The 21,129-nt window shown below is 39.0% G+C and overlaps 1 protein-coding gene across 1 annotated transcript in view; it reads left to right on the top strand.

Annotated features, from left to right (window-relative positions):
* The window catches only part of LOC133632119 (A disintegrin and metalloproteinase with thrombospondin motifs 3-like), a 147,136-nt gene that overhangs the window by 108,021 nt on the left and 17,986 nt on the right, over positions 1-21,129 (top strand). The window contains exons 12-14 of the mRNA XM_062024352.1: positions 2,757-2,913; positions 5,973-6,105; positions 19,713-19,920. Coding sequence (XP_061880336.1) covers positions 2,757-2,913; positions 5,973-6,105; positions 19,713-19,920 — 498 coding nt within the window. The remainder of the gene's footprint in view (positions 1-2,756; positions 2,914-5,972; positions 6,106-19,712; positions 19,921-21,129) is intronic.

Here is a 21,129-nt window from a genome sequence, read left to right as displayed (position 1 = left end):
CATTTTAGATTCTAAACCCATTCATCACCTGCTCAGTGGCCTTGTGGTTAGAGAAGTGGTTCTTAACCTTGTTGGAGGTACCGAACCCCAGCAGTTTCATATGCACATTCACCCTTCTTTAGTGAAAAATAAAATGTTTTTTTTTTTCAAATTCAAGACAAAGTTATGTTTTTTTTTACTAGTGCACAAAATTAACCGTGCATGAACATCACCTTGTTCAAAGAACAAAACCAACACAGTGCATGTACTCACAACAAATTACACACCTGCAAATCAGATGGAAAATTAGAGGGAACATTGAATGGGGGTATCCATAATACTTAGACTTAGACGTCTTTCTTATTGTCATTCAAATGTTAACTTTATAGTACAGATAGGCAGATAGGGAGACGTTTTTATTTACACTATTGATTGATTGAATGAAACTTTTATGAGTGTCCGCCCTGATATCGGCAGGTTGTGAGTTCAAACCCCGGCCGAGTCATACCAAAGACTATAAAAATGGGACCCATTACCTCCCTGCTTGTCACTCAGCATCAATGGTTGGAATTGGGGGTTAAATCACCAAAAATGATTCCCGGGCGCGGCCACCGCTGCTGCTCACTGCTCCCCTCACCTCCCAGGTGGGTGATCAATGGTGATGGGTCAAATGCAGAGAATCATTTTGCCACACCTCGTGTGTGTGTGACAATCATTGGTACTTTAACTTTAATTAGTAAATTGCACAGTACAGTACAATTGACCACTAAATGGTAACACCCGAATAAGTTTTTCAACTTGTTTAATTAAGTCGGGGTCCACGTTAATCAATTCATGAGTCTGGTGTGTCTTGATTGCTGCGGCTGAGGCTCTGCCGAACCCCTGAGGCCGACTCACCGAACCCCTAGGGTTCGATCGAACCCAGGACTAAGAACCACTGGGTTAGAGTGCCCGCCCTGAGATCGGTAGGTTGTGAGTTCCAAGACTATAAAGATGGGACCCATTACCTACCTGCTTGGCACTCAGCATCCAGGGTTGGAATTGGGGGTTAAATCACCAAAAATGATTCCCGAGCGCGTCCACCGCTGCGGCTCACTGCTCCCCTCACCTCCTCCCAGGGGGTGGAACAAGGGGATGGGTCAAATGGGACACATTTCACTACACCTAGTGTGTGTGTGTGTGACTATCAGTGGTACTTTAACTTTAACTTAATCATAATTCAAAATAATCAATTAAAAAACGAAAACATTTTGTTTTATAGGAATCAGTTTTAAAAATATATTTTTAGGCCATCTCCTCGCAGCTTTTCTAACTTGTATCCTGTTTTGAAAAAGTTGCAATACAATTATCATGCCAAACAACTGGCTGCGGGAATCGGTTTGAATCGGTTCTGAATGGAATTGTTGTTCAAACGAATCTAATAATGCCACACTCTCATTATTTAAGTTTTAAAAAATGAAGTTGTGTATGAGTTATATACATTTCTACTCAGTTACCGCTAACGTCAAATTAATCCAATCCAATCCAATCCACTTTATTCATATAGCACATTTACACAACAAGAATGTTTCCAAAGTGCTGCACAGCCATGTTAAAAACAATATTAAAAAAACAATATTAAAAACAATATCATGCTCCACCAATGACTGAATAAAAACAAAAAATAAATGAATAAAAAACCAATATAAAAACAATATAAAAAATAAATATGATTAAAAAACGATTTCAAAGGGTAAAACCAATTAAAACAGTAAAATAGAAATCAAAATTTATAAAAAAAAAAACACAGAGAACAACAGAGGACAGAAGACCACACAACTCACGTAGTGTTAAAAGCCAAAGAATAAAAGTGGGTCTTAAGACGAGACTTAAAACACTCCACTGTGGGAGCAGTTTGAACATGGAGGGGCAGAGTGTTCCAGAGAAGGCCCTGTCTCCCCTGGTTTTAAGTCTCGTCCTGGGCACCACGAGCTGGAGCTGGAGTATTAACACCTCATACTATAATTAGAGTATTAACTTTATATACACTACCGTTCAAAAGTTGGGGGTCACCCAAACAATTTTGTGGAATAGCCTTCATTTCTAAGAACAAGAATAGACTGTCGAGTTTCAGATGAAAGTTCTCTTTTTCTGGCCATTTTGAGCGTTTAATTGACCCCACAAATGTGATGCTCCAGAAACTCAATCTGCTCAAAGGAAGGTCAGTTTTGTAGCTTCTGTAACGGGCTAAACTGTTTTCAGATGTGTGAACATGATTGCACAAGGGTTTTCTAATCATCAATTAGCCTTCTGAGCCAATGAGCAAACACATTGTACCATTAGAACACTGGAGTGATAGTTGCTGGAAATGGGCCTCTATACACCTATGTAGATATTGCAGCAAAAACCAGACATTTGCAGCTAGAATAGTCATTTACCACATTAGCAATGTATAGAGTGTATTTCTTTAAAGTTAAGACTAGTTTAAAGTTATCTTCATTGAAAAGTACAGTGCTTTTCCTTCAAAAATAAGGACATTTCAATGTGACCCCAAACTTTTGAACGGTAGTGTACTTTATAGGGGTGGACAAAAACATCGATTCACATACAAAATGTGATTTTATTCATCCCGACTCTAAATCGATTCAAATGTGTCATACCAAACCGAATGAGGCATGAATCAGGCTTGTTGTGAACCTAACGACATCGTTTCCTGCCTCTTGAAAAAAGGGAAAGTGTCTATCCGGGACTATTTGGGTCTGATCAAATACAAATGTGCTTCTCTTGCTGTCCTTCAGATTATACCTAAGGACAACGAGACCCGCTCCACTCTAATGTACAAGTACATCATCCACGAGGACTCGGTGCCCGTCAACAACAACAATGTCCTCCAGGAAGACACGTACGAGTGGGCCCTCAAGAGCTGGTCTCCGTGCTCCAAGCCGTGCGGCGGAGGTAAAGCAAACATGAAGGTTCAAGAATAGACGCTGATGGTGTGTGTGTGTGTGTGTGTTCTGGCAATGCTTACTTAATGGGGACCTCGCTCTGTTTACGCAGTCACCTATAGGGGACCTCTGACGGTATGGGGACAAAAAAAACAGGTCTCCTAAAGGGAAACCTTTTTAAATGATGGTCAGATCCATTCTGAAGATGCCTCAGTGATTTTTAAGCTTTGTAGATAGTAGGTTAGATAAATAGTAGATGAAGAGATGATCAGCAAGACTGGTTAAGTAGAACAGTTGTTTATGTTCTTTATGTTCAATGTTGTTAAAAATAAAAAGTAGAAATAAAAGTTTAAATGAGTTTGTACAAACCCCGTTTCCATATGAGTTGGGGAATTGTGTTAGATGTAAATATAAACGGAATACAATGATTTGCAAATCCTTTTCAACCCATATTCAGTTGAATATGCTACAAAGACAACATATTTGATGTTCAAACTGATAAAAAAATGTTTTTTTTTTGCAAATAATCATTAACTTTAGAATTTGATGCCAGCAACACGTGACAAAGAAGTTGGGAAAGGTGGCAATAAATACTGATAAAGTTGAGGAATGCTCATCAAACACTTATTTGGAACATCCCACAGGTGAACAGGCAAATTGGGAACAGGTGGGTGCCATGATTGGGTATAAAAGTAGATTCCATGAAATGCTCAGTCATTCACAAACAAGGATGGGGCGAGGGTCACCACTTTGTCAACAAATGCCTGAGCAAATTGTTGAACAGTTTAAGAAAAACCTTTCTCAACCAGCTATTGCAAGGAATGTAGGAATTTCACCATCTACGCTCCGTAATATCATCAAAGGGTTCAGAGAATCTGGAGAAATCACTGCACGTAAGCAGCTAAGCCCGTGACCTTCCATCCCTCAGGCTGTACTGCATCAACAAGCGACATCAGTGTGTAAAGGATATCACCACATGGACTCAGGAACACTTCAGAAACCCACTGTCAGTAACTACAGTTGGTCGCTACATCTGTAAGTGCAAGTTAAAACTCTCCTATGCAAGGCGAAAATCGTTTATCAACAACACCCAGAAACGCCGTCGGCTTCGCTGGGCCTGAGCTCCTCTTAGATGGACTGATACAAAGTAGAAAAGTGTTCTCTGGTCTGACGAGTCCACATTTCAAATTGTTTTTGGAAACTGTGGATGTCGTGTCCTCCGGACCAAAGAGGAAAAGAACCATCCGGATTGTTATAGGCACAAAGTGTAAAAGCCAGCATGTGTGATGGTATGGGGGTGTATTAGTGCCCAAGGCATGGGTAACTTACACATCTGTGAAGGCGCCATTAATGCTGAAAGGTACATACAGGTTTCGGAGCAACATATGTTGCCATCCAAGCAACGTTACCATGGACGCCCCTGCTTATTTCAGCAAGACAATGCCAAGCCACGTGTTACATCAACGTGGCTTCATAGTAAAAGAGTGCGGGTACTAGACTGGCCTGCCTGTAGTCCAGACCTGTCTCCCATTGAAAATGTGTGGTGCATTATGAAGCCTAAAATACCACAACGGAGACCCCCGGACTGTTGAACAACTTAAGCTGTACATCAAGCAAGAATGGGAAAGAATTCCACCTGAGAAGCTTCAAAAATGTGTCTCCTCAGTTCCCAAACGTTTACTGAGTGTTGTTAAAAGGAAAGGCCATGTAACACAGTGGTGAACATGCCCTTTCCCAACTACTTTGGCACGTGTTGCAGCCATGAAATTCAAAGTTAATTATTATTTGCAAAAAAAATAAAAGTTTATGAGTTTGAACATCAAATATGTTGTCTTTGTAGCATATTCAACTGAATATGGCTTGAAAAGGATTTGCAAATCATTGTATTCCGTTTATATTTACATCTAACACAATTTCCCAACTCATATGGAAACGGGGTTTGTATTTTATTTCTGTGGTTTAAGGTAAGATAAGATAATCATTTATTATCAGTGTCCGTCATGTCCTCGTGTGTCATGTCTTTTTATTTTTTTCGGACTATACTGTACACTAATGTTATATGTGTATATGTATATATATGCATATGTATGGATATGTGCATGTGTGTAGATATATTCATATCTTCTTTTGTACCTTTTTTTTTTACTATTTACATTACTAGATTATTGTGTATGCACCTTAGGGGATCTGCTCCAATTTCGTTGTTCTTTGAACCTGTTCACTGTAATAAGACAATAAAACTCTATTCTATTCTATTCTATTGATCCCACAACGGGGAAATTTGGGTTACTTTGTTTACGTGTTTCAAATGTTGGTAAAAGAGAACATTAATTTTCTTGAAAAGTGAAACATTTGTTATCCTGGCATTAATAGTACTGTGATTCTGTATGGTATCCATCCTTAGTTAAAACTCATATATTTTTTCCAAAAAAACAAAATCTGGTTTAGTGTTCCTGAGGATGACATTTTCATACAGCATGATTATAAAACATTATTACCTTAAAGTATGATTCACATTCAGAATTTCCCATCCTTCTATATATGGAAGTTGGAGTTGTAGGCAACTTCATGACTGCTAAAGAGCAGTTTTCAGTAATGTCACAGAAGATGCAGGATTTGCTTTAACATTTAAGTGGTGAAACTTCCTATAAGAGGACAGCTCTAGTGCTGTATTCTGAGGATCATGTCATATTTCATTGGATTTTTTTTTTGAAATGGTCCCCAGTAGTCACGTACAAATGTGTGTGAATTATGCAAAATTATTTAAATTTGGTCCCCCTAGTAACTAGTAAGAATGATCAGCACATTACTTCATCAATCCAGAGATTTAAAGACGTGTATGAGCTAACTGGGCAGTGGACATTTTACCTCATTTTTCTTATGCCTCCACAACCTGTAGAAAGGGTGGTCCCCTTCAAGTGATGATCAAAAACTTGGTCCCCATTCCAAATGATAACCAGTATGTGTGTGTGTGTGTGTTCCCAATTACTATTTATCTTGTATGCTTGTGTTTCCATGCCAACATGATGATCGCCGTGACGCGCCGTGACGCGCCGTCCTTCCTTTAAGGCTTCCAGTACACCAAATACGGCTGCCGGAAGAAAGGCGACACCAAGATGGTCCACAGAGGCTACTGCGACGTGGGCAAGAAGCCCAAACCCATACGTCGGATGTGCAACCTGCAGGACTGCGCGCAGCCCCAGTGAGTGTCCGTGTCCGACGCGACGTCTCAAAAGTGCCTGCGCTCGTTATCGCCGATAATCAAACGATAATTTAAACTTTGGGATACAACTTTTAAATCAGTCACCAGAACACAACACAAGGATGGAGTGTACACTATCCATGTATAGAGAAAATACTTCAGGCAGTGATGTAGTGGAGGGAATACAACCTGCAACAAGCCAGCTATTTTGACTACCACATTCACCCAGTGTTGTATAATTGCAACAATTATATAACAAGCTCTAAATGAAATTTGATGCATCTGTTCCACAATAACTACGCATGTACATGCTCTAGACCAGGGGTCTCAAACTCAATTTGCCTGGGGGCCACTGGATGCAGAGTCTGCGTGAGGCTGGGCCGCAAGAAAAGATTTCTTAAAAAAATTATTTTTAAATGTCTTTATTTTTTATTTTCAACACAAAATAAAATCAAAATATAAATGAAAAAAATGAGAATTAAGTGAATAAATCAGTCATAAGTAATAACAAGAGAGGAGAAGTCTAGCAAAACTTCTAGCCATTATGGACAACACCTCCCACCCACTACACTCGGACCTTGCGGGGAGAATGAGCACGTTTGGTGGAAGGCTCAGACTCCCTAAATGCAACACGGAACCACACAGGAGGTCCTTCATACCGACAGCCATCAGACTGTATAATGCATATGTTCCTTGACTGCACTTAAATGTAGAGTATATGTAGAATATATTTATATTATTTATATATATTATATATATAATATATTATATATATTACACTACCGTTCAAACGTTTGGGGTCACATTGAAATGTCCTTATTTTTGAAAGAAAAGCACTGTACTTTTCAATGAAGATAACTTTAAACTAGTCTTAACTTTAAAGAAATACACTCTATACATTGCTAATGTGGTAAATGACTATTCTAGCTGCAAATGTCTGGTTTTTGGTGCAATATCTACATAGGTGTATAGAGGCCCATTTCCAGAAACTATCACTCCAGTGTTCTAATGGTACAATGTGTTTGCTCATTGGCTCAGAAGGCTAATTGATGATTAGAAAACCCTTGTGCAATCATGTTCACACATCTGAAAACAGTTTAGCTCGTTACAGAAGCTACAAAACGGACCTTCCTTTGAGCAGATTGAGTTTCTGGAGCGTCACATTTGTGGGGTCAATTAAACGCTCAAATGGCCACAAAAAGAGAACTTTCATCTGAAACTCGACAGTCTATTCTTGTTCTTAGAAATGAAGGCTATTCCACAAAATTGTTTGGGTGACCCCAAACTTTTGAACGGTAGTGTATATTATGTATTATTATTCTTGTCTATTGTGAGCGAACTGTGGTGCTGAATTTCCCCCAGGGATCAGTAAAGTACTTTCTATTCTATTCTAACAATAATAATTCGATTTCTCCAGTCAGCAACAAGGTATACACATACACATAATGTGCAACCCGGTTCACTCTCTCATCTCCCTGGTATTTTGCATACTCCTCAGCATGTCTAGTTGTATGATGACGTTTTAAATTGTATTTCTTGTGCACGGCAACTTTCTCTGTGCAAAAAAGACACGTCGGGGTGCCCCTGTGCTCAACAAAGAAATATTGCATCTCCCACTTTTCCTGGAATAGTCTTTGCTCATCACTAACCTTTCTCTTCACTGCACGCTTTGAAAAAGACATGTTTGGGGTTGTGGAATATATTTGTATTTAACCGACGCACGCAGAATAATGTTATTTCCGCAATGTGTGTCGTTCCGCTTGTCCTCCCGACAGCAACACGGCGGTCGGTGGAAAGTACCGGGAAAAAGTGACGTCATATAAAAATATTCATGTTCATCGTGTGAGGCAATGCAAATTAAACAATAAAAAAAGCAAATAACGGTTTGAATTGGTCCAGGTTATCGGGGACTTTATTACTGACGGACAGGTGTGACTGCCCTCGTCTCCATGGCAACGTTTCTCTCGCTTTCACTCATTTGCCGCTTTCCCACTAACGCAGGGGTATTTTGGACCCAAATAACAAAAATCGTCTCTGTCTGGAGCCAACGGGAGGGGGCGGCGGGGGAGGTTGGGGGGGCTCGCTGTGGAGTTTACAGCGAGAGAGAGAGAGAGCGAGGGAGGGAGAGAGAGAGCGAGGTCTCGTGGAAAAGCAGCAAAATGTTTCTCTGCTTGCATCACGCAAGTGACGTCAATGTTCGGCCCTCGAGAGCCATATACCACACCATGATTGGTAGATTCCTTGTAGGCTACAAGGGATTCTGGGTATTTGTTATGTTGTGTTTATGTTGTGTTACATGTGGATGTTCTCCCAAAATGTGTTTGTCATTCTTGTTTGGTATGGGTTCACAGTGTGGTGCATATTTGTAACATTTATAAAGTTGTTTTTACGGCCACCCTCAGTGTGACCTGTATGGCTGTTGACTAAGTATGCATTGCAGTCACTTACATGTGTCTGTTGAGCCGCATATAACATGTGACTGTGCTTGCACATTGTGAGTGAGGAGAAAAAGTGGACAAAACCTCCTGCCCTCAATATTGTTGCCTCAGTATTGTTGACTTAATATTGAAGTCCTCAGTAATGTTGACGGGTGAAAATAGGGAGGGTTGGCAAGAATGCGTCAGCTCCGCACACAGCGCTGTCAAGCGCCATTCCTATAAAACTCGCGGGCCGCACTAACATTAAACGTTCATATTAAGGTGCGGGCCGCACAATGACGTCTCGCGGGCCGCATGTTTGAGACCCCTGCTCTAGACATTGTAATAACAACCAAAAAAAAGAAATTTAACTTACTTGAATCTGATGAATACAGTCCAATGAAACTAATAAGATGTTGTTCGAAGGAAACCTTGAGAGGTTGTGTGAGTTCATGGCCAGAAGGCGTGACTTATAAACACATGTACAATCCAATAGCCTTGTGAGACTGAACAATAGCACCCAATGACTATGTAAATGTGGTAAAAAAAAATATATACAAAAATATAACAGATTGTTTTTTAGGATGGTTAAAGGTAACGTTGTAATTTTACAACAAGGGGTCTGACAGGGTTAAGCTTGTGGAAGACTTGCGCTTCCGGGTTCTTCGGACCACCAATCATCGACATGCCAGGCTCTTCCAGGTTTACAATAGTGTTTTATTTTACAATAAAACGTGCAAAGTCTTTTGGGGTGCTTTTCAGCAGTTGTCTTTTTACCAATTGAGCACCCGAATGGTTTCTCTCCAGTGTGTCGTCTGTCTCGCTCTCGCTCACCAACTGCCCTCTCCTTCCCGGCTGCTGCCTTTGACACAGCTGGGCCATCCACGCACCTGTCGCTGATCTCGAAGCCGGTCCCGGCACACCCCGCTTCGCTGCAGGTCCGCGGGCCTCGCCCCCCTCCACAAAGCTCATTTAAATGTTTTTTTAAATCTTTTAATTTGTATTTTGTCCTGTCCAGCTAATCAGGCAAATCATATTGTTGATGTAGATGTTCTTGCACAGATTTACTTTAGAAAAGAGAAGTGTGTGGTACTTCTCTTGTTGCCTATTTTGTATTTGACCTTATTAAAAGAAAAAAAAAGAAAACAGAGGGGGAAATTGCGGGGACAAGAAGGGTATTTATTGTGGAGCTGTTTCAGAACCATGGACAGCTCCATGGACTGTGCTTCACTTCTCTTCCTATACCAAACTAAACATAGTTTTATGTTGTGTTGTTTAAGCACTATTTATTCTTAGTCAGACTGCAGTTTTGTATTTTGTGTCTGGCATTGTCTCCAAAGATGGTGTTTGAGACACATAAAACATATTAAGGAGGTCCTCTGCAGCAGTTAGTGTCTCCAAATGTTGGGTTGTTTCATCATTCAAACACCGACAAGTCGGATTTCAAACGGTCCTCCTGGATCACGGGGACGTTTTCCTCGGCTCGTCTCAGCTTCAGCACGCGCGCGCCCACAAACACGCAGGCTTGTGCATTCATCCCACTTTAGACTCGTTCCAGCGCCAAAGCTCCTTTGCGCGTTGTGTCGCTTTGCCAGCAAGCTCATAATGCATTTTCCGTGTGCCTTCTTGCAAAGAGCTCCATTTTGTTGGTTTTGTTTGCAAAACAAAAAAAAAGCACACATACTTAGACTTAGACATAGGCTTAGACAAACTTTAATGATCCACAAGGGAATTTGTTCCACACAGTAGCTCAGTTACAAAGGATGGAAAGGATAATGCACACAAGGGCACAAAAAGAGGACGAAAACAAAAGGTATAAAGTAGACTAAAAATGTACTATAGTAGCAATATATATGTAACATACAGGTATATGTAATATTTACCTAATATATACACTACTGTTCAAAAGTTTGGGGTCACCCAAACAATTTTGTGGAATAGCCTTCATTTCTAAGAACAAGAATAGACTGTCGAGTTTCAGATGAAAGTTCTCTTTTTCTGGCCATTTTGAGCGTTTAATTGACCCCACAAATGTGATGCTCCAGAAACTCAATCTGCTCAAAGGAAGGTCAGTTTTGTAGCTTCTGTAACGAGCTAAACTGTTTTCAGATGTGTGAACATGATTGCACAAGGGTTTTCTAATCATCAATTAGCCTTCTGAGCCAATGAGCAATCACATTGTACCATTAGAACACTGGAGTGATAGTTGCTGGCCTCTATACACCTATGTAGATATTGCACCAAAAAAACAGACATTTGCAGCTAGAATAGTCATTTACCACATTAGCAATGTATAGAGTGTATTTCTTTAAAGTTAAGACTAGTTTAAAGTTATCTTCATTAAAAAGTACAGTGCTTTTCCTTCAAAAATAAGGACATTTCAATGTGACCCCAAACTTTTGAACGGTAGTGTATACAGTATATAATGTATACTGATATGTTATTATATTATTATAAAATATATACAATATATAACAAATCCCAATCACCATGTACAATATTACAGTATATGTAACAGCAGCAGCAAAAAAGGGCAGCATAAAATAGAGAGTAGATCCAGCATAAAATAGACATTATCAAATCAAATCAAATCAAATCAACTTTATTTATAAAGCACATTTAAAATTTACCACAGGGGTAGCCAAAGTGCTGTACAATGGGCAGGTTAAAAAATAATACAAGAACCGAGCAAACACAACACAACACAAACAGAACACGATAAAAAATAAATAAATACAATATAAAAAACATAAAAACAGGTTCACAGCAGGTGTATTATGGGGCGCCATTGCAGGATGGATATCACTCCGTGTTAAAAGCCATGGAATAAAAGTATGTTTTTAAGAGAGATTTAAAAACAGGAAGAGAGGAGGCTTGTCTAACACTCAGAGGTAGGTCGTTCCAGAGCTTGGGAGCAGCAGCAGCGAAAGCTCTGTCACCTCTAAGCTTCAGCCTTGTGTCTGGGACCGTCAGTAGCATTATAAACAAATCATTACGGTGATAAGACACAAAGCCTTTAATTCTACCTAACCTAACCTATCCATTGGATTTCAACCTATTAAAAACATGTCATCAAAATTCTAAAATTAATCTTAATCAGGAAAAATTACTAATGATGTTCCATAAATAATTTTTTTTATTTTCTCAAAAAGATTCGAATTAGCTAGTTTTTCTCTTCTTTTTTTCGGTTGAATTTTGAATTTTAAAGAGTCGAAATTGAAGATAAACTATGTTTCAAAATTTAATTGTCATTTTTTTCGTGTTTTCTCCTCTTTTAAACCGTTCAATTAAGTGTAAATATCATTAATTATTAATAATAACATAGAGTTAAAGGTAAATTGAGCAAATTGGCTATTTCTGGCAATTTATTTAAGTGTGTATCAAACTGGTAGCCCTTCGCATTAATCAGTACCCAAGAAGTAGCTCTTGGTTTCAAAAAGGTTGGTGACCCCTCCTCTAGCCTTTAAATAGACCCCCCTTTTTTAGACCAGTTGATCTGCCGTTTTCTTTTCTCCTTTGCCCCCTCGCCGGGTTATTCCGGTTCCGGTGACCATGGATGAGGTGCTGGCTGTCCAGAGTTGGGACCCGGGGTGGACCGCTCGCCTGTGCATCGGTTGGGGACGTCTCTGCGCTACTGACCGGTCTCTGCTCGGGATGGTCTCCTGCTGGCCCCACTATGGACTGGACTCTCACTGTTATGTGGATCCACTAGGGACTGTACTTAGAGGGGGGGTTACCCACATATGCGGTCCTCTCCAAGGTTTCTCATAGTCATTCACATCGACGTCCCTTGTGTGGGCTCTGTGCCGAGGATGTCGTTGTGGCTTGTGCAGCCCTTTGAGACTTTTGTGATTTAGGGCTATATCAATAAACATTGATTGATTGATTGATTGATGTTGTATTTCCTCATGGTTGCCCACAGTGCAGCATGCCATACCCGGTCAAAGGCTTTCTTAAAGTCTACAAACACATGGTAAAGGTGTTGTTGATGCTGCAGGTGTCTCTCACAAACGATTCTCAAGTTGAAAATCTGTTCTGTGGTGCTCCGCCCGGCTCTAAATCCAGCCTGTTCTTCAGCTATGATCAGTTCAGCTTGGGGTTTTAACCTATTTAGTGTTATTTTCGGTAGGACTTTGCTGGGATGGCTAATAAGACTGATGGTGCGGTAGTTTTGGCACAGTTGGAGATTGCCTTTTTTCGGAAGTGTGATGATAAGTGACTGGGTCCATGATGTAGGCCACTCACCACTCAGCCAGATTTTGTTGCACAGGATGGTGAGGGTGTCGATCATGGCTTCTCCCCCTGCTTGTAGGAGCTCAGCTGGGATGTTGTCCACTCCGGCTGCTTTTCCTTTTTTCAGTGCTTGGATTGCTGCCTCAACTTCTTCACGGAGGATGGGGAGTGTATCTTCATCCTCTGTGGATTGAGGACATGTCAGGATTGTTGGATCTCTTGCTTGCCGTGTGGTTGTAGAGCTCAGAGCAGTATTCTGTCCACCTGTCTAGGATCTTCTGTTCACCGGTCTTGCTCTGGATTGCAGAGACTCTGGTTTGTTTTGCTCTTGTTAGCTCCTTAACAGTTTGATATGCCTTCTTGGTGTTGTTGTTGGCATTCAGGCTGTTCTCTATTTCTTGGCACTTTCCCTCAATCCAGTTCTGTTTTGCTGACTGCATGCCTTTCTTGATGCTCTTATTGATTACTCTATAAGCATCAGATCCTTCAGGTGAGTTCTTACTCTTCTTCAGGGCTCTCCGCTTGTCACACAAGTCTAGTCTATAAGAGACTTTATATGAATATTGTTTGTTTCCTTTTATGTAAAGTTGTATTATATTATCTGAAAGGGAAGTGTGGATAATGCATATGTTTAAGAGTTATTTCTTTATTCATAATCATGTTTGAATCAGCTCATATTTTTCCATGTATACTCTGTATACCAGTTTCTCTTTGTCTTCAGATTGCCTGTTTAGACAGGGTCGTAAACCATCAGGAATGTGAACACAACCCCCAAGTCTCTCTTCTTATCAGTGTTGAGAGGAGGAGGGGGGGGGGGGGGGGGAGATGGGGGCTTTCTTTGTGTGAAAAGAGTTGCTTTTTTCTTTGGAATGCCAGATCAACTTGGGCTACGCATTCGTATGTGTTGTTCGAGGCTGGTCTCTATTCTCAAATATTTGACAATAAATTACAAAATACCTATTCTGTGCTTGGTGGTACCTTTGAGTTCAGCTTATATGTCATCTAAGGAACTTGGGACTGACCAGCGTTTTACATCCCACTTGGAGGAACATCTGGTCAAACGCAACAGAAGTTATGTAGTGCTAATTCAATATGCATGTGTAATAATACTAGTAATACTGAGTGAATGACAACTAAATTAGGTTAAGGATCATGAGTTATTATAATTATAATTAACAAATAACGACTTTTTGATTGAAATATGTTTAATTTAATTTAATCATTCATTTATTTAATGTATATATTATTTGTTTACATATTATTTTTATCAGCCAAAGGTGAAGTTATGCAGTGTTTATTGTGTGAATGCTCCAAAGCAGGGGTCACCAACCTTTTTGAAACCAAGAGCTACTTCTTTGGGTACTGATTAATGCGAAGGGCTACCAGTTTGATACACACTTAAATAAATTGCCAGAAATAGCCAATTTGCTCAATTTACCTTTAACTCTATGTTATTATTAATAATTAATGATATTTACACTTAATTGAACGGTTTAAAAGAGGAGAAAACACGAAAAAAATGACAATTAAATTTTGAAACATAGTTTATCTTCAATTTCGACTCTTTAAAATTCAAAATTCAACCGAAAAAAAGAAGAGAAAAACTAGCTAATTCGAATCTTTTTGAAAAAATTAAAAAAAATAATTTATGGAACATCATTAGTAATTTTTCCTGATTAAGATTAATTTTAGAATTTTGATGACATGTTTTAAATAGGTTAAAATCCAATCTGCACTTTGTTAGAATATATAACAAATTGGACCCAGCTATCTTTCTAACAAAGACAAATCATTATTTCTTCTAGATTTTCCAGAACAAAAATTTTAAAAGAAATTCAAAAGACTTTGAAATAAGATTTAAATTTGATTCTACAGATTTTCTAGATTTGCCAGAATAATTTTTTTGAATTTTAATCATGATAAGTTTGAAGAAATATTTCACAAATATTCTTTGTCGAAAAAACAGAAGCTAAAATGAAGAATTAAATTAAAATGTATTTATTATTCTTTACAATTAAAAAAATACATTTACTTGAACATTGATTTAAATGGTCAGGAAAGAAGAGGAAGGAATTTAAAAGGTAAAAAGGTATATGTGTTTAAAAATCCTAAAATCATTTTTAAGGTTGTATTTTTTCTCTAAAATTGTCTTTCTGAAAGTTATAAGAAGCAAAGTAAAAAAAATAATGCATTTATTTAAACAAGTGAAGACCAAGTCTTTAAAATATTTTCTTGGATTTTCAAATTCTATTTGAGTTTTGTCTCTCTTAGAATTAAAAATGTCGGGCAAAGCGAGACCAGCTTGCTAGTAAATAAATACAATTTAAAAAATAGAGGCAGCTCACTGGTAAGTGCTGCTATTTGAGCTATTTTTAGAACAGGCCAGCGGGCTACTCATCTGGTCCTTACGGGCTACCTGGTGCCCGCGGGCACCGCGTTGGTGACCCCTGCTCCAAAGCATTAAACGTGTTCTTCTTCTCCAAATTTTGGCGCGCTCTACCTTCCACATGTTTCACCCGATTCAAACAGTACCAACTTCCAACTGAATCGGGACAAAAAACGAAGTTGTTTTTTTGAACCGGAAAAATTCCCGGTTTTCCCGAAATTCCAGGAATTCCGTAATACCATTTCTCAATTCAACATGTTACTACTTCAACATTTCTCAAACAGATTTGGAAACATTCCAACACCAACCATTCCAACTCATTCAGACCATTCAAGTTTTTTACCATTTTCAAAAAAATTCCCGCTTTTCCCGAAATTCCCAATTTTTGCTGTAACTCCCATTGAAATCAATGGGACATTCTTCAAAGTTCCACAACTCCCACATGTTTCGTTTTTTTTATGAATTGTGTGCTCTACTTCAACAATTCTAAAAAATATTCCCGGATTTCCCATAATTCCTTATTTTTTTTGCATTTTCCCCATTCAAAATTAATTGGCCATTTTTCAAACTTCCACAATTGCCACATTCTTCAACCCATTCAAACCATTCCACCTTCAACACATTCAACTCATCCTGGAAATTCAAACTATAATTTTTCCACATTCAACAAATTTCCAGGAATTCCAGTTTTTTGGTAACCTATTTCCACCATTAAGTTTGACTACTCCTTTCACATTTTTCAACCGTTCCACCGTAAAAACACTCCTCATATTCAAGAAAAAAAACAAGTTGGTTAAGGAACTAGAAAAATTTCCGGTTTTCCCGAAATTCCAGGAATTTCTCAATTAAAAACTGTTACTAATTCAACATCTCTTGACCGATTTAAACAATTCAAAAGCCAGCCAATTCAGCTCATTCAGGACATTAATGCTCCTAATCATTTTTAAAAAAATCCCGCTTTTCCCTAAATTCCCAAATTTCCAGGAAGTTCCCATTAAAATGAATGGGACATTTTTCCAAGTTGCACAATTCCCACATTTTTCAACCTATTCAAACCATTCCGACATCAACACATTGCACTCATCCTGGAGATTCAAACTAACACTTTCCCAAGTTTCAAACCAAAGTCCGGTTTTCCCGGAAATTCAAACTCTGCAACATTCAAACCATTCAAACCATTTTAGCGTTTAAACGATTTCAACATTTAAACCATTTCTACATTCACCCTACATTCCATTAGCATTTCAGTTCGGCGTCAGCTCTTCAACATTCAAACCATTCCAACATTCAAACTATTCTTACATTCATACTACATTCTGTCAGCATTTCACTTCAACTTAGCAGCATAGCTCGGTTGGTATAGCGGCCGTGCCCGCAACTTGAGGGTTCTGGGTTCGAGCCCCGCTTCTGCCATCCTAGTCACTGCTGTTGTGTCCTTGGGCAAGACACTTCACCCACCCGCTCCCAGTGCCACCCACACTGGTTTAAATGCAACTTAGATATTGGGTTTCACTATGTAAAGCGCTTTGAGTCACTAGAGAAAAGCGCTATATAAATATAATTCACTAATTCACACAACTTCAGCATTGGAGCATTCACGGGCAATTCCTTCAGGAATTCCCTCTTCTAGTTTAATATCAATCTCTAATAACTAATATTTATATTAATTGTGATTTTACTTTAAACAAAATTTGGTTTGATTTAAGTAAATTGTTTTCATTCCCGCGCTTTTTCTCCAGTGACTCAAGGCACTTTACATTGAGAAACCCGTAAAAGATCTAAAGTTGATGTTGGTAAGCTGCATTCATACCAGTGTGGGTGGCACTGGGAGAAAGGTGGGTGAAGTACCTTTCCCAAAGACACAACGGCCAAAGCTGGATTCGAACCGGGAACCCTCAAGTTTCAGGACGGCCACTCTATTATATGAGCCACACCACGCCAAACTTTATAACATTTTGTTTGTACCTGAACATTTTATTTGATATAGTTTTTGTTTGAATAGGCTCTAATAATAATATATCATTATATTCATTAATAACTAACTGGCCCGGATCATGTTTTGTTATGTTCTGTTAGTTTTGGACTCCCTTAGTTCCTGTTTGTGCACCTCTGGGTTTGTTTTAGTTTGGAATGTCCGAATCTTAAACAGCAACAAAAGTGAATTTAGTACAAAAGTTGTATTTACCCATAATCAAATGGTACAAGGTTGGATTGAATTGCCATGCAAACAGACAACGTCTCCGGAGACGTTGGATGAATCGAGACTCATGCGAATCATGCGTGGACTTGGTCTACTTGGCCATTTATGTGTTTCCCTCATGTGTCAAGGTCCAGTTGTTTTGGACCTGTTTGTTCTGCAACATCCTTGAATCCCTTAGCCATAACAAACAATCAAAACATTTTGTACAATGGTCAGGCCGACCATACGTTCAACTCCAAGCCACATATGCTCTTCCAATGGTACAGAATAGAAAAAAGAGAAACGAGCAGACATTCCACTACTGCCGTGTCCTCCTTAATGCTTTCCGACCTCGCTCTCTTTGACGGACAAAAAATATGGTACAAAGGTCAGAAATTCCACCACAGTTTCCATGGGGATTAATTGGATTCACCTGCCTCTGGTTAGTGGTCGGCATGCTCAGCTGCTGTCGACCACTAATCAGAGAGCTATTTATTCACCTTGCTCGCCACGCTCAGTCTGGCGTCATCATTTGCTACATGCAACAGTTACGTTGGGTAAATCCCTTGTGTCCTATGCTTCTTGATTGCTGCGCTATGTCTAGCCTTAGCTTCCCGTGCGATCGGCACGCTTTCCTTTTGCTTGTTGTCTGTTTTTGGTGCGTGTTTTGATTTTTTGAGGAATAAATCATGTTCCTACCTGCACGCATTGTCCGGAGTGGTCTGTCTGCATCCCGGAGAACAAACCCCGCAGCAAGCTGCGACCCCCCACACATGACACTAACAATACACCTAATAACTATGTCTGCTCATTCTAATGACCATATGACTAATAATATTTTTAAAAGTATGGTAACACTGTAGTATGGGGAACACATATTCACCATTATTTTTCTTATTAACATGCAAATTAGTAACATATTGGCTCTTAAATAGTCATTATTAAGTACTTATTAACAGTGTTGGGAATAACGCGTTACAAAGTAACGCGTTACTGTAACACCGTTAGTTTCGGCGGTAACTAGTAATCTAACGCGTTATTTTTTATATTCAGTAACTCAGTTATCAGCTAATGTTTTAAAGGCCCACAGCACATTCTAAAAATACTATTAAAATAAACAAAAACATAAGAAAATTGAAATAAAAAAGCTTAAAGGTGAAATTTGTTTTAGAAAAAGTTGCAATGTTGACTAATAAATCAAAGCTGTTTTTTGTTCTTTCAAACTGTCATTGCTCAAAACATAATATTGAATCAAAATCAATGTTATTATGAATTATAGTACACACACTCTGTCAATTCTCTTATATACTCTTTATTTTTAGACTTCTACAGTGTTTTATTATCACATCACTCTAAATGTATAGACTATAAAGTTCACAAACAAAAAGAGGGATGCTAGTGGGCCAGGCCAATCTTTCCTTATCTCTAAACTAAAACTGGGGAAATTCGTAGAGTGTTCTGGGCTTCAGACATGATTTTATTTCACAATTCCTTGAGAGAAAAAACACCTGGTTAGGCTTTGGTATGTAAAGTTAAAGTTAAAGTACTTCCTTGGTTTACAGCTATGTTGTTATTATGCTGTTTGTTACTTATGTATGTTATGTTGCAGCTATTTAAAACCCATCCATTTTCTACCGCTTATTCCCTTCGGGGTCGCGGGGGGCGCTGGAGCCTATCTCAGCTACAATTGGGCGGAAGGCGGTGTACACCCTGGACAAGTCGCCACCTCATCGCAGGCTATTTAAAATAGTTTTGTCAATTTGTTCTGGCCTGAAATAAATTGGCCCTTTGAAACATATCTTTGTATTTGTGTGTTGTATGTAGACCACATTGCTTAGCAGAGTTCAGTGATGCCAACACATGTCAAGTTGATCAACACATTGTATTATTCTCCAGTGCAATAACAGTACTGAAATGAAGGCTAAAAGGGCATTAATGGGAGCTTTAAAAAAAAAAGAAGTAACTAAATAGTTACTTTTCACAGTAACGCATTACTTTTTGGTGTAAGTAACTGAGTTAGTAACTGAGTTACTTTTGAAATAAAGTAACTAGTAACTGTAACTAGTTACTGGTTTTCAGTAACTAACCCAACACTGCTTATTAATGCCTTATTCTGCATGGCCTTATTATACAACCAGTAAGCCATTAACTAAGAGTCTTCCCTCAATAACCTCAGAATTATTGCTTATTAGTAACCCTAACCCTAACCCTTGTATGTTCCCCTAGTGTCCAAATAACTCTAAATTAAGTCTTTGTTACTTTAATAAGCAACTAATTAATGGTGAATATGTTCCCCATACTAAAGTGTTACCAAAAGTATTATTATTTTTGAATGAATAAACATAAAAAATTAAGTCTTGCTCCATCTCATGCCTCACTCCGCTCCATCCAGGTGGATCTCGGACGAGTGGGAACATTGCACCAAAACCTGCGGCGGCCTGGGCTTTCAGATCCGGACGGTCCGCTGCCTGCAGTTCCTCCACGACGGAACCAATCGCTCCATCCACAGCAAATACTGCAGCGGGGAGAAGCCTGAGAGCAGGAGGCTCTGCAACCGAGTGGCCTGTCCTTCTCAGTGGAGGACAGGAGCATGGTCGGAGGTAAGCAAACCAGAACTCTGACCATAAGTAACATCTCCTGAACCAGAAGAAAACCTCATGTTAAACCATAAAGCACACAAAACACTTCCGTATAAACATAACGCTTAAAAGTTTGTAGACTCTTCCTAATTGTGTAGCTTGAATTTTAGGCTTCATAGTTTAACTTAACTCTTTATAATCCCTTAAAGAGGAACTGCACTTTTTTTTTAAATTGTTACTATTGTATGAATATGAGAGACAATACGTGTCAGGTTCAAACACTGATGACATCTATTAAACAGGACAAGAAGCAAACAATCAAACAGAGACAGAATTCAATTTGACTCCGTGAGGAGAAACGTGTACATCTGTACCCTTGTACAGTGTCATTACGCTCTGCCAAAAGATTGTACGCCTCCTTCTTTTATTTGGACCTTCCCTGACCACATGGCAACAGCTGCTTCCAAAGGGACGGGGGTCGTAAACAGCCATTGCCTTTGATTACAAAACAGTTCGAAAGAAAAGGTCGGTTCAAAAAAGAGGTCGTAAAAGAGTTCAAAAAGAAGTCCGTAAAAGAGTTTAAAAAAGTGGTGCCTGGAGTGGAGTCTGGTCCCGCTTCCTCTTCGCTTTTGTAGTTCTTGGGTCAGACAATATATTTCTGTTGATTACAATACATGAAAGAAACAGAAACACCTTCATGTTGCTCCCCCCCTACACAGTGGAGTTTTACAAGCCTTCTTTTTTGGTAGGATCAAAGACAGCTTTTGGTATTCTCGTCGGGAACTCATTTCAACACAGTTTTTGTGATAACTTAGATAAAATTATTCTAACAAGAGGAATTTTTTTTTTCTCAATTTTTCCATTCTAACATGTAAAAATCGGCTCGTTCTTGGTGGTTAGCAATGCAGCTAATGAGAACCATTAATTGTACCTCTAAATCATTTTAAAAATAGTCAACAACACTTCCGTAGCCTGTATGATAACCAAGCTGTAGCAACGTTGTTATTGTAAGAGCGAACACTGAGGAACTCTTTTTCTAGCGTACTTACCATCGTCGTGCTACGGTATTAGCCGCAGACGCTAACTACGGCAGGAGATAAGCTAGCTTCTACATCAACACGAAACATGTTTGAGTTTTTAATGCACAACAAAACGCGATAAGACACAAATTTGTACTGACTGAAAAACAAAGTACTGTAAAGTATTAGCCCACATTTCATGTTTTGTTTG

The sequence above is a fragment of the Entelurus aequoreus genome, linkage group LG17 (assembly GCF_033978785.1).
Source record: "Entelurus aequoreus isolate RoL-2023_Sb linkage group LG17, RoL_Eaeq_v1.1, whole genome shotgun sequence".
Taxonomy (NCBI): Eukaryota; Metazoa; Chordata; class Actinopteri; order Syngnathiformes; family Syngnathidae; genus Entelurus; species Entelurus aequoreus.
Note: the sequence above shows the minus strand (reverse complement) of the source record. Positions and strands in the feature narration are given on the sequence as shown.